The 15,259-nt window shown below is 36.2% G+C and overlaps 1 protein-coding gene across 1 annotated transcript in view; it reads right to left on the bottom strand.

Annotated features, from left to right (window-relative positions):
- Nucleotides 1–15,259, bottom strand: part of SLC2A13 (solute carrier family 2 member 13) — a 157,427-nt gene that overhangs the window by 75,857 nt on the left and 66,311 nt on the right. Inside the window, exon 4 of the mRNA XM_035549274.2 lies at nucleotides 11,616–11,724. Coding sequence (XP_035405167.1) covers nucleotides 11,616–11,724 — 109 coding nt within the window. The remainder of the gene's footprint in view (nucleotides 1–11,615; nucleotides 11,725–15,259) is intronic.

The following is a 15,259-nucleotide window of genomic DNA, read 5'->3' as shown; positions in this document are numbered from 1 at the left end:
CCACACCTTCTGCATGGGCTATTTTGATCACAGTAATCTTTGTTTTGCAGACTTCTCGTCTTGATTAGCCTTTAAATGTCACTTTTTCTTTTTTTCCTCCTTTTTTTTTTTTTTTTAATTTATGATCCATTTCTGGACTATTTCCATTTATGGTAACTTCTTGCATTGAGCATAACCTTTCAGTGTGAATATATATATATATATATATATATATATATGTTTGTTCTGTCTCTCAACCTCTGTTGCATAGAGCATTTTGAGTAGCCTGCAGTGATTTAACTCCTATTGACAGACTCCAAAGAATCCAATTTACAGGGCTGATTTCTGTGCTCTTAAAGTAAAGGTGAATAAACAGATCTAAAGGGCATCATATCTCTTACTCTGCGTTTGAATTGTAATATATTGGTAATATATTTCACTGAGGTTTTTGTGTTGAGGTATTGGGCAGCATCTAATCAGGTGACCTTTTGTAGTTTAATTTTGTGTCTTCTCAAGGTGTGTTGCGTTGTGAGCTTTGAATTCTTTCACGTGTATTATTCCTTGTTTTCTGTTTAAGTAGACACCTTATTCTTGCTAAGAATACATTTGAGTAATACATGTCCTTGTTTTCACAAGTGAGCAACCCAGGACATAAACAAAATGTTCTCCCCTTACTGTACCTTAAGGAAAACTGAATTAAATCGGTCGCTGATTGCTATCTGATTTCCTGGTCCCAAAACCAAAGAATGGCCCTTGCTAGAGATACCAGAAACATACAGTCCAACAAAATTATGCCTACTAAACATTAACAACTGAAAAAGAAGGGAATTTTTACAAGAGAAACTGTTGAGACAGAACTGTGCTCCAGAAGCTATCTAGACAAATAATATGTTAAAACAAACAAACAAGCAAACAAACAAAACAGTATTACTATTTAGGGAGCCTCCTCCAGCAATCGTTCATGAATGATTTATAAACAACATTGCTACTCTGACTTCATTTCATTACTTGGCTTTACATATGAGCAGCATGAATGAGATGCATTTAACAGACTTCTCAACAGCTACACCACGTATAGACAAGAAGTAAAACAAAGCCATTTTACTCCAGGTAACTGTTTTACCATAACTGCTAATAACCCAAGCCATATGTTCCAACAAAGACTTTGCTCCCACCCATGCAGTTCATATATTTCCTCCTGTATGGTCCTGCAGTGAAGTTAATACCGACTTTGTGACATGAGAGTTATTACCAAGGCAACAGATAGAAATCAAATAGCATTATGATTTCACGAAAGGCAAAAGGAAGAGTAGAAGCCCAAAGCTGAAAAAATGGAGAAAAAAATCTACTGAAGACAAAACTTTCAATAACAACAAAAGAAATACTAGAAAATATCTCATTTTGAGTACATTTCTTCTTTAAATTAATACTTTATTTTCAAGTTTTCTCCAAGGTGGCAATCCTTCTTTAAATACGGTTTCAAAACCTGCAGAACTATAGGAACAGATTTTTATCATCTATCATTTAAAAATATATATATTAAAGCAAAACAACAACAAAAAAGTCCTAGTAGCACGATGGCTAGTTGTTTTGCAGTGTTTTAATAAAAACATCTCAACATTCTGGCTAGTCTAGCACTGAAGATTATATTAATTTTTATGAAGAGATGGGGAAGCACAGGGGCAGATGTGTGCTTGTGCACATAGTCCCTGCTGATCAGATTTTATTAAAAAGAAAAAATCCTTCTAGCTAATAACCCAAGACACTAGTCGAAAAAGTAAGGAAAAAAGGGAAAAGAAAAAAAAAAAAAAGGAAAAGATCTCACATTGTAGTTCTTCAACTCATGGAGTTAAAGGTCCAGCTTTAGGGAAGAAGTAAACAAACATGTTCAGCAACAGAGAAATCAGAAAAAAAAAAGTATTTAAAGATTTATGAAATGGAAAAAAAAATGCAGTGTTTCAAAAAAGGCTGAAAATCTATAGTTAAGTACACATTATAGTACCCCGAACCTGCTTCGAGAAAAATTATACTACAAATAATCACCAGCCTCAAGATCAAGACTGAGGCTTGGCAAGATCGAGCGCTTAGCAGTCTAAGATTTTATTATTATTATTTTTTAAGTTTGTTTAGGTTTCTTTTTTTTTATAATACATGTATAGCTTAAGAGACTTATTGGGAGAGAGGTAGGTTGTAAAAATTTAAGACAAAGGAAACTTTTTTTAAACATGAACTTACATTTACCTTCTAATACATAGCTGCTAATTCAAACACCAAGAAAAAAAAGAAATGTTATTTCTAATACAACAGTAGAGAATGTACCACTTTAAGCAGTTAGAAATGATGAATATTTCCTACTTTGCCTAAGAGACACTCTCAGTGTAATATCTCTAATATCTCCAAGAACTAAACCATATTCTGATAATCATTCCAGATTTTACTTTTCTTAATTTCATCCCATTATACCCATTATATAACATCTTGAACTACTTCCCTGATCTTTCTGTTACTCGTCCCTTGAAAACTTGTATGTCTGAATTATTCATTCTTTGATCTCCAAGACTTAGGACAAGGACGCATCCTTAAAAGCCATTTCCCAAAAGCCTTGACTAGTTAAATTGGCAAAGCAAGCGGCTTCTTAAATAAGACTAACATCTTACAGCTTTCATCTAGTTAACAACTCCATCACGATTCACTTGTTTGTTTTGCATCTTTTTTCCTCCTTTTAATGGCTTAAAGGTGCGGTTTTTCTTTCCTGTTTCAAAAGGAATGAAAACACGAAATGCACACGAAGTAGCACGAGTGGTGAGAGGCTCCCACCTGAGAGGGAGCCTTGCAGCCCAGTGCAGGGCGCAGCCCAAATAACCCAAGCCACAGGTTTCTGCTTGCTTGCTTTACAGTGAATGGTAAATCTATCCTTACAAACTGACTCAGCCTAGTTTCTCACCGCCACACAAGGTCAGCACAACAGGAGAAGGAAGATTCGTATTCTGTTCAATGTTATTTTTAATTTGAAACTGAGTGGAGTGTGGTTTCGGTGCTATCAATGCTGCCTCACGGGTGACTTTTTTTGTTGCTGTTTAATACAGATTTACTCTCTGATTGGTATCCTAAGTAAACTCTCACAGTTATTTCAGCTGATAAATTACTGCCTTTAGAGCTAAACCATTAAACCCTTAAGCTGCTGAGATGTGCACGTAGTCGTACTCACACAGCGGGGAGTGATACAGGCCATCTCCAGCAAAGGACACTCAAGAATAATCCAAAAAAGCATTTTACTCTATCTATAAACAGAACTTTTAAAGCACAGGAGTCATCTTCTGACACAGAAGGTGATACACAAACTTCAGCAATATCATGACAGACTTACAAAATTTCAAGTTTACTGAAATGTCTTCCTGAAACAGGGTTTTTCTTTCTTTTCCTCTCCTTCTGGAAGCCAGGCCCTCCTCCAGGTACTGGCAGGGTGCTCAAGTCACGTTCCAGATCTGAAGTAGGAGGCAGCACAAGCTTTTCGCCCCATCCCAGCATCCTCTCACTCAAGCAAAGAGTTAATTTTATTCTCAGACCTGCTGCAGTTTTCCTTAGCTGGCTGGCTTGTTGTTTATTTGCTTGTTTTTTAATTCCTGGGCACAGCTCTTGGCATCCTGTCACCAACACATCCGTGTTTCAGCTACTTCCTATCAGGTTTGCTCCCCTGACAAGGCAGAAGCAGAGATGACTTCAGGGCAGGGGGTAGAGAAATGATGGTGGGGCTTCTCCTGGAGAAGCTCAAGGAGGAAAAAAAAAAAAAACCAAACACCTATGTTCCAGAGCTTGGAAAACTTGTAACAGTCTTTTTTTCTTTTTTTTAACGCAAGAATCCAGTGTCTGATAAGGACAAGATGGTGAGTATCAGGTGTTTGAAGCTCCCTCTTTAATGTTTATATATATATATATATATGTTTATTTAATATATATTTTTAATGTTTCCTTTATTTAAAAGGAAACAAGCTCAGCTGTGATAATAGTACATTGCTATGTGGTTGCTGAACGTGCGAACCTTTTAAAACGCCAGAGTTAGGGTTTCATTTTCCTTCAAGTACTATGAAACTGGTACAGGCTGCTTCCATAAACACTGATTTGGAACATTTTACACTGAGCAGGATGAAATTTCTTTATTAGCTACAATTTTTCCTCTGAAGACCTATTATAAATGAATTATTTCTGTACAGCATGTATAACAGAGGCATTTGGTATAACAGGACAGTCACCTTCCCTAGAGTGCTAGGCTAGACTTGAACATTTTTTTTCCAAAACTATCTAAAAAGCAGCTAGATACTATGCCAGTCATTTTCTAAAGATGCATCTCATTTCTTCACTGAAGTTTTTTACATTATGAGTTTGCATGCAGTATTATATAAAGCATCTTTCAATATGAAGAAAGGATAGCCTGGTAAAAGGAAGGGTCACTTCTCAAAAATAAAAATAAAAATAAATGTAAATATTTATCAAAACTCTATAAAACATTTAGAGGGTTATTATCCAAAATAGCAAGTGAGCCTGCAATATAAGCTGTCTTTTGTTTTTATTAAACACCTTCTAAAGCCTAAGGGGAAAATGCTAAATTTAAGAGAAAGATATAAGTGAGAAATATTATTCACAAAATAATATTGAAAGGTAAAAAACTGAGCAAGTAGAAGCTTACTGTTCTGGAGTCAGAGACAGCTAGACTTGTCAATTGCCAGAACTTCTCAAAAATGTCTTGACAACATTACAAAGTCTGTTTTAAAAACATTAATGTAATTGCCCCCCTCTTCTGTAAGATTTAGATCACTGTTGCGTCTAAGAGATCAACTGAGTAAGGAAGTTACTGGTCATGCAAAAAAAAAAAAGGTTACATGGCAAACTGCTTGAGAATTACTGTCACCCAATTTAAATCTAAATGTAGACCACAATAAAAGATATATTGTTCTTTAATAAACACTGTGCAACTTGGATGATATTTTAACATTGTTTAAGCTTTTTTTTCTTTTTTTTCTTTTTTTTTTTTTTTAAGTATGCTACTTTCTGGATTTTGTTTTAAAATGCACAACCAGAGAACACAATAAGAAATTTATACAGCCTTAAAATCAATGCTTAGCTACAAGCCACAAGAAAAACGTGACCTGCTGTTGTATTTTTCCAGTACAATCTCTGTTTACAGATGCCGACAATTTTCCAATACAAAAATCAACAGTCAACGGCCTAGCAAAGTCTCATTTCAATAACCAATTTATTAATTTTAAATCTGGTGTAGTTTATAAATAAATTACTTGTTAAATTATAAGTCTCTCTATGGTTGCTGAAGCTCAAGGAGAAAAGCAGGTTGCTACTACTTTTGCTGTAATTCATGAAACATCCTATATAAGTACCATTTGACAAGACACTTTTCAGTGATCTCCAACCAAAATACCAAGGGTTTATCTGCAGTCTCTGTCCTATCCTACCTACTCAGTATTTTATTTAAGAAAAAGTAGTTTAAGAACTGGAATTTTTTCAGAGTTTCTCAATCTTGACTTTCCTAATACCTCTGAGGGTTAAATCACATTGCTGTCCAGGCAGCTGTCCGCAGGGGCAGCAGCACAGGGAGCAAGCTCCTGCTGGGGCGTGATGCTAGAGAGAAGTGACTAGTGCCTGGGGCTCACTGCAGCTATCAGGGGCCGAGGTTTACAGCTCCTTGCAGGTCTGAGCTTTGTAATTGCTTCACAATAAACCTGGCTATTAAAACTGCCGGGAAATGTTCTTTGACTCCATTAAACTCCTCACTAGCATCCATTACACTTCAGAAGTATCCTGGCTTCTTTCCAGTCTCACTCCTTTTCCCTCGCTCCCTCATTTACATTCAGTATGGTATTCATTCACTTTTCATGTTAATTGTTTTTAATATTCTTAACTTATCTTCAAACCTTCAATTTCCGCTTGTTATATAACCTCCTCTTGTCCTCTTTTGTCTTCTCCTTTCTTTTCTCCAGCTTCTTCTTCTCTCTCATTACTCTGAGCTTTTTCCCTTCTCCATGTAGCATTTTCTTCCACTCCCTATTTCTTGCCAGCTGGAAAAAGTTGCTTTTTTTTTTTTTATCATCTCTTTCTTTTTTGTTGTTCTTTTGTTTGCTTGCACAGATCAGGGGAAAAAAAAAAAACTGGTAAAGCTCAAAAGCATCTGTGGACCAAATCCAGACATGAATAAATTTTACATGTGGATTCACTTAACTTTTAGGAGATGCAAGGATATCTTAATAAAAAAAAATCATTTTATTAAATAGGAAAAACAGATCACATACACCAGCAAAAACACATGCTTAAATGTTAATAAAAATGCTGAAGGCCATAAACTCTCCCCGTTGATACATTATACCACGTTCCTGTTACAGAAAGCTTTCCTAACACAATGTGAAAAGATAATAGCAAATGACTAAATTAACATCACATCAAGCTTACTGTCTCAACTGCAGAACAAATTATTTTGTTTGGCTTTCATCAAGTCCACTTTTCTTAAAGTTTGGTGAGAATAGAATTAATTAAGATGATACAGCTGTCTCTTATCTCAGACGGAGAGTCTTGAGGGCACGGGCAGCCTGCGTGAAAGTACATTGGTTAGCCCCAAAAAGAGCAGCACAAACTCCAGCACAGGCAACTATACCTACATGCTGTTCTGACAAGACAATACTGAACTGTCTCCAATTATGGCTAAATTACCACTTAGCATTCAAGATAACTCAGGATTTTTCCAGAAAGCTTTCTTGCCCATGACTTTTTTTTTCTCTTGACTGCAATAAAGCTGCACTGTATCAGAAATGTTTGCAGAAGTTACAATCCTGCTGGGATTTGAGAATATAGCTAAAACACTGATGTACTCTATTGATGGTTTTCACCAGACAATCTGAAATAGCCAGATCCTTCAAGTCCCCTCTCTTTCCCACTCCAAAAGAAATGATTTTCTGCCTTTTTGATTATTATTATTATTTTTGCAAGATGGAACTAATGGGAAATCTGAGCTTACAGTTTTACCATAAAATGACCCTCTTCTCCCATGTTTTAACTACAGATCACAGTGGGCTTGAAAATACCTGCATACCACTGTTTCAACACAATTCTTGGATAGGTTACTATCAAATAGCTAACTTGCTATCCTGGAACAGAACTTCCTTCCCAGAGCCCTTTTCAGTATACAGGCAGATTTGTCAATCTAGGCTTGAAAGAGTGAGTTTCTGTTTTCAAGATGAGAAAATACCAGAATGATAAGAAAGGGAAAAGTTAAACCATTTCAGACCTGCTTGCAGCAGTGTTAGAGATGGTTGTCTAAAATTGTGTGACTTTATCTCTTACAGGTCAGTTAAACTGGCAAAAGCCAGGACAAAAAGGAAACATTTCTTCTACTTCAAGCGTTCTAACAGCAGTGGTATCCTTGTTCTTAGGGGGAAAAAATAAAATAGAATCAAATCAATAGGTCACTGAGCTTTATTCTTTTATTGACTAAATTTATCATGCTAGAATTTGTTCCCATGAGAGACACACGCTCCTTAGTCTATTTTTACATTTTGCTTCTTTTTTCAATCCACCCCCTCGATGCAGAGGTTGCTCTGCACGCAGTCCTCACCATTTCAATAACATCTCGTTCAGGACTGCGGCTCCTCACGGTTGGATCTTATGCACATACAGGGCTGCTACAATATGAAACTATTTCTGTGCAAAAACTACATCATTTTATTGCAAAACAGCATGGCAAGAGCACAGACCTCAAGAATTCTTACCAGAGTTCTTCCTTTCACCATTCTCAAGGGAAATCCAGCTACACATGGACTTTGTTGCTTTCACTGGGTTCACTACTTGTACCCAATTTTTAACTAGAAAATTAACCCTTAAATATTGAAGCTCTATATTTTTGTTGTTGACTCCATGTGTTTTAGTTTTTGTTTGTTTGTTTTTCCCCTGCTTTTTAGGATCTCTTCTACTCCTGGGAACACTTGGAGACTATTTTTAGACCCCTGCAAAATTTCTCTGTAGAACTCCCTACCTCTAGCACCCATAGTTTTCTAATTAAAATCTGTGATTTCTTAAATAGAAGAGCTATTCAGTAAAGCATAAACAATTTGGGGAAGTATTAAATTATTCTACAACTGCTTTCTTCCTTCTATTTTCATTTCACTGTCCTGCTTTGTGATTTGATTTTTTTTGTTAATTGAATTTTCCAGACCCACACAAACCACTCCTCTGGCCTTTCTTTCTTATGTTAAAATACAAGATATAATGAATTCTTCTGCATCAGAAATAATGGAATGCCCCAAGTCAAAAGATTAGAACAAGTTGGGGCCCATTATAGACACTGCTAGGTTAACTGGTCACAGTGCAGAGGAGTCCCATGGAAATATGTAAAGGCAAAGGGGAAAAGTGGAGGCTGCTAAATTCTCTGCAAGGGAAAGGTAGGCAAAAACAAGGCAGAGTTATCAGCCCCTTCTCTTGCAGCCTACAAAGGGGTATAGCAAGAAAAGCGGATTCTCAGCAGCACCAAAAACTTAAGTGAACAATAACCATCAAAACAATTCTTGTGATCAACACATTTTGGCAAGTGAGTTTGCAAAACCAGTGAAGTCCACACACTCCTACAACATCCATTTTCCTGCTGCTACAAAACAGCAATCCCAGAATGACGGAACCAACTGTTAGGTGAGGAAAACAGTGCTTAGAGAGTTAATACAACCTGACAGTTCCATAAGGTACCATTTAATTACTGCATTAAAAACCAATCATCAACTTCTATGCAAGCAAACCACCAATAGACAGCAGATTACTTATATTTGAAAAAGCTCCTTTCACAGGAGAATGTTTATCTTGCATAACTGATAACCAAAAATGTATTTATATTAGATTATTCAAAAATACTGGATAATTCGAATGGTTTACAGGACAGTCCTTTAACAACAGTGCCTTCACGTGTTTATTATAGGCATTTTCTTATTTTGAAGTTAAGATTCAGCTGTGTTTTATAATTGCAATTCTGTCCTCCTACACATTCGAGAGCGAATTAGGTCAATTCCAAACTATTTGTAGAACCTCCTACAGAGAAAGTAGTTTGAGATTTTACAACATATGAAGGTTAAAATAAGCAGAGTCAACCTACTGGTGTCATAAGACTTGTGAACTGTCAATTTTTGTTTCTAGCCTAATAAAGATCCCTAAAGTAGTAAGAATCAAAACATGAGAACGACTGTCCTTGGCCAGAGGTTGCATCCACATCATGTTTACTAATACTTTAACAATGTTTATTATATCAGGTTCCCTAATTACCTTCTAAACTTATTTCTACTTTTGGCATCTGTAACATCCTGTGGCAATGAGTTCCACTATATAATTATACGCTGCATGAAAAAATGTTTCCTTCTGTTTATTTTAAGCCAACTGCTGGGTAAGAACCAGGAGTCTACAAAACTACGTTATAAGAAATAATGAATAACCATACCCTCCCCATCTTCTGCACAGCATTAGTAGTTTTATATATCATGCATCTGAGCTTCTTTTCCAGGCTGCAGAGTTCTAACCATCCTGTTCAAATACAGGATCTCTCTCTCCACATACAACCAGGTTTATCAATATTAAAAAAAAACGACATTGACAACTGTTTGTACTATTCCAGCCTGGTCATGGATATCATCGTGGTGTTTGTACAGAGCTATATTCAGCTTCAAGATCTCTAGCCAGTTCCCTCCTGTAAGCATTATTGGATAGTATTAAAAAGTTAACGCTTTTGCCATTTTATTAATATGTTATTTTGTATCATCTTCCCACAGCTGTTCATTTTCACAGATTTGAGGATTTTAATCTTCTGAATCGTGTATGAGTACAAGCTGATTTTTGCTGGTTAGCCCCTTTCACTGACTTAAAAATGCTGCATAGCAAAAACTCCCACAGAGATCCTTGCAGGATCCTACTCCTGACTTTCCTTCATTGTGATAACTGATATTTTATTCTTATCCTTATTTCTTAGCTTTGTTTCTTAACCCAAGACTTCTCTCTTACTTTTTTGACCAACTGGTTTCTTCAATAAACTCTGGCAACATGGGCTAGGATAGTCAGTTCGTATGGTATAGTCCTCACGTGCCCACCAACTCCTATCCAACACACTTGCAGGTTATAGTCAGTCTACAGCAATCGTGTTGGCTCTTTATTATTTTACTTTCCCTATGTACATATTTTTTGTATTTACAAACACATCTTCTCCTTTGATTTTATGACAATTTTAATTTTGATATGGACAGAAATAAAACTTTCTGGACTGCAGCTTTACACAGAGTAAGCTACATTTCCGAATTCTTTTTGACTATGTATTTGAAGTAGTCCAGACTTGTTGTTGTACGCTGATTAGTCCAGGCAATTTGTTATAATTCATTTTAATCAGCTTATTCTAAAATTTCTTCCCCTAACACTTCAATTTGAAGCAGACCTTCTGCAAGCTCTAGCGTGTAAGCTCTGTAAGCTTCAGTGTGGGAACTTTGATATACCTTCCATAATTAACACAGATGCAAAAGGAGTCTTTAAGATTTGCTGCTGCAGATTTATCTTCTGCTACACTATTCTCACAGAGCCTTGATCCGTACTGGGCCTTGAAATCCTCTCTTGGTTCTGATGAGCCTGAAGATCTCCTCAAAGCTCTTTCTGTGCCTGTCTTCTGGTTTTCACATGTAATTTAACAGCTATTCATTTGCCTGTTTTCCACATTGGGTTATAATTTCTACTGTATAAAGTCCCTCTTTATAAAGTGTGTTACAGATTTCCCTTATTTGCAGTTTAACAATACTGTATTTTTTCCCACTTATGATAGATGGTAGATATTTACTCTAATATTTAATATGGTAGCTCTTGATACCACTAAAAGCTTTATGATTTTAGCTGTTCCTTGTAACTATTTCCTAACTAGCTTCCTCATTTAGCTGTAGTTCTCTCCATAAGATATTACTGCAATGTATTTTACACTTGCTCTTAAACTGATATGGAAATCATTTGTTATGGCTACTTTTGGAGGATAGCTCAGCAGTAATTTCATCTTGAACTAGGTCTTGTGCACTGCACATTTATCAAAAACTACTCCTCATGTGAGCTGACAGCTTATCAGAAAACCCAATATATTCTTCTTCACCTCTACATTTGCTGAGTCTTCATACACGTAATAGAACACATAATAATGGCAAATGCTTCTTGCCTCAGCATCTTACCTCCTTTAGCACTTCACAGTAATTTTCTATCCCATTTACATGGTCAACAGTCCAGCTCTCACAGTATTTTGATCTATTTGCACACAAATTCGAGCCATAAGAGTACTTTCTTATCTACACTTGCGTAGCTTTAACCATAAACCCTAACATATAATATAACGTCTCTCAGTAGTTTGCACTGTCGTCTCTATATAAATGTTTATCCTTATACTGGCATCTTCTCGTACCAATTTTCTGAGATACCAAATATACCAATATCCAGATTTAAAACCAGCATTCCAGCTCTCACACTCAATTTTACACATTTCAAAATTTGTCGAGAAGTCCATCTACAACTGCTATTGGTCTAATTGACTTTTAAAAAATATTTTAAAAGTATTTTTAAAAGAGAAGCAAGCAGTAAATACATACATGACGGTGTTAATCCCTGACAGCTGTTGAAACATCTGCAGACCACAACCCACAATTAAGGCTCTTCGAGTTGGAGGGTATGTTAGCATTCTGCAGATCACAGGTCCAGCTTCAAAAACAAACAAACAAAACAAAACAAAACAAAAAAAAGAATACGTAACAGTTCTTAAGTGATCTCTATCAAGACAATGTTCCCAGGCACAACAGGTTTTGCACCTTAGCTTCAAACAAGTTTGGGCTATTTCACTTATTTTTGAACAACTTTTTCAGTTCAGTTCTGCTTTTCCATGCTGTACTACATAAGATGATTTTCATGAAGCTCAAGCAAAAAAAATGAAACAATTTTTGGACACAATGTACAGTGTAATTGATGGTAGATGCACAGCTTCCCTATATCGTAGCAACAGATTGCACATCTGCTGTAACTGAATGTACTCAAAGTCATCACAAAATATCATTTTTGTTTCTTTTCTAAAAGTTCCCACTATTACTGAAGGGTTACTTCAGAAATGCCATTACTTACTGCTCAAAGCTGAATCACACAGATAAAAATGTACTCCCAATTCCCACCAATGTTCTCTCAATTTCCAAAAAACTGTTGCAAGTTTGGGTATTTTTAAGGTGTGGGATAGGTCTATGCTGCACAACTGTAAGGCCAGTAGAGGGAGCATAAAATAATTAAACTTTATCCATACTTTTGGTAGCATTGGTATGACTCAAAAGTCAGAAAACACCTTATTACTGAAGAGAAAGCCAAACATTTGTGGCAAACAGAGAAAGTTTCTTCTCTGCAACTTTTACATTTTTAAAGTAACCTTAAAAAAACGAATACAGAAAACTATACAAAACCAGGCAAAAAGGAAATTTTTTGTCTCTACTACTTACTTGCCTTTCTTTCGGCTTAGTTTGTTGTTTGGGCCAGAACAGTTCACAAGAATATGTTCTGAGTTTTATACATAGTATCACACCTGATATACCTACCCAGAATACCTAACTAGATGACAATACATACAAGTCAAAATAGTTGCCATCAAAACAAAAAAAAAGCTTAACACAAGTTGTAACTGGAGGTGAAAATGATCTATATTTTATGGCTACACTTTTACATTTTCATCAAAGTCCTCCCTGAACATATAGAAAATATTACATGTATTGATTCAAAATAAAAACCTATCTGTTAGGTAAGAACAAATATACATAACAATGAGTTTTGATTTCGGACAGGTCCTGCCATATAGGTGCAGCATGACTTCCGAAATATCTTTCTCCAAGTAAAATCAAGTTACTGATAAACAGAGCCAACCTCAAGCAAGGTAAGATATTCTCAAGCAAGATGCATGGCACGGCTGGGCAGCCAACTACATCTAAGGGTTCTGGAGTCGAAGTGGCATTTCCTTGGTAGAAGGACAACAGAACATTTGCTGCTAGCTAGGAACCGTCCACAGCTCACACATAGTCTCAGATTTCTCCTCCACTACAAGCTTTACACAGAAAAAAAATGCTAATAAATGCATCTCTCAACAGTAATTCACTAATATCAGCCCTCAGCTTTCCATGCTCTGCATCCCACTTGAGCCTGAAGGCTTTGGGCTTAAAAAGCTTGATCTGCAATGGATTCTGCAGCATCTGTCATGAACCCAGGCTGGTGAATGCCTATGAGACATCATCTGTTCTTACTAAACTTCCTATAAAGTCCTTAATCAAGTTTAAAAATGGTCTTCATCTTCTGAAGGCCTTACACAGCTCACCTAAATCTTGACTCAACAATGATGCTTGTTGAATGAGCTGGAACTCTACAGCAGGGGTTGGTAGGAAAGGAGGCAGAAGTTTCACAAGGAACTGATGCAAGGTTTTTAACGATTCCCGATCCATCAGCTATTCAATGAAAGTTACATGAAACTCTATTCACAATAAGGCATTGTACAAAACAACTAGAAAGAAGGCATTGAAATGAATAGCTCGAAATTAAAGCAGCTGTTCCCAGACAATGGCTTGCAACTCGGAGAGAGTCATGAACTCTCTGCAAAACTTAATTGCAAAAATCGGTTTGTATGGCTGAAGTGGGTCACTGCAGAAAAGTGTGAGACCGTGTGTTAAAGTCTGCCTAGACCTTTTCAGCATTCAGTCACCTAAATTCAGTAAGTACTTGTGGTTTTGTTGTTGGTTTTTTGTTCAGATTTTTGACTAACTGCATCGGAATCACGATGCTAAAATCGTCATATTGGTTTATGTCAGAGATTAAAAAGTTTCAGTGCAAATCTGTATCACAGCAACTGCACATATGAATAGGCATACACAAAATTAAAGGATTTTCTTTCATAAAATTCAGGTCTACAAACCAATAAACTGACTGAAAGACATAAAATAAATCATTATCTCTATATTAAAGGAGTTCTTCAAACTCAGCTAAAAACTCAAAGGACTTGGACTATAAAGTGTCTGGTTTTTGAAATAGAAAGGCGTGAAATTTTTTCTTTAAAATATCTAGCCTTAAGACTATCTATACTATTTTTGCATTTTCCTGTCTTCAATCCCGCCATCCATCTTGTGCTGTGCTCATGTACTACAGCCATCTTAAAACTAAGCAACTGTAGGCAAATCATGGTTGTTCCCAATAGAGGATGCTTCTAAACTGAAGGATGAAAAAGAAGTTTTCAGAATGAAGCACGGTTTTCTACTGAAAATACTTCTTTTGAAAACTAAAACTGTAGTTCAATAGTTTCTGATAACTGTTACATTTCCCCTTATTTATTACAATAGACTAAAATAGCACAAAGCAACAAAATAGAGAAATTAAAGAATGGAACAACTTAGCTTTGCACAGAACTAAAGGGAAACAGATGATGCAAAAGATGTATGACCAAAAAAAAAAATTGGTAATTTTTACAGTGGAACAAATAGATATTTATCTCCAAAAGTCAGTATTTTTTGTTCATGCTGTTGTCTTCTCCTTAGCTAGGAGATTTAGGAACATTCCTGCACTTGAACTTGAGAAACCACTGAGGTGTTTGTTTTTCTCCTTTTAAACCGTGAATAAAAATGAAGTCAAAAGGATGAGACCTACTAATGTCATCATTAATTTAATGAGACTAGATTTGCTTTTTTGTACTGTGGCTTCAGATAATTACTTTATCTGAAGTAAATTTCCTTAATGCATATGTTTACAAGGGTTCAAAATACGCTCTAGTAAAAGGCAGCTGAAGCTTGCTCCAGTGAAAGTGTAGAATGGCAGCAACTGATAGAGAACAGTGGGAAAATTGGGATACTGCTGTTGTAGGAGGTGACGCTACATGAACGACTGCTGCGTTCAAACTGGCTTTTTCTGAGCTTGGTCTAAACTTCCTACCTAACCAGACATTCATCCTTGTAAGAAAAAGAGTAGGAAAAAAAAAAAAAACAGTAAGATCTGGGAATTTGGTTTTGCATTCAAAAGAACAAAGCAAAAACCCAATGGTGACCTCTTTGCTTACACTGAGATAAACCAAGATGGGGAGAAGCTGTTCTTGTCAAATTATTCTGCACTCAGAGGGCAGATGATGGTTTCCAAATGTCAAACTGTGTTAGTTACCTGAAGCTTTTAACACCAGCTTCTTATATTTTAGCTGGTCTTCTTGTTATTAGGTATAACCCATAAGTAAGCTTGG

The sequence above is a fragment of the Cygnus atratus genome, chromosome 1, assembly GCF_013377495.2.
Source record: "Cygnus atratus isolate AKBS03 ecotype Queensland, Australia chromosome 1, CAtr_DNAZoo_HiC_assembly, whole genome shotgun sequence".
In the NCBI taxonomy this organism is placed as follows: domain Eukaryota; kingdom Metazoa; phylum Chordata; class Aves; order Anseriformes; family Anatidae; genus Cygnus; species Cygnus atratus.
The sequence above is the reverse complement of the archived record's forward strand: the minus strand, read 5'-3'. Positions and strand labels throughout refer to the sequence as shown.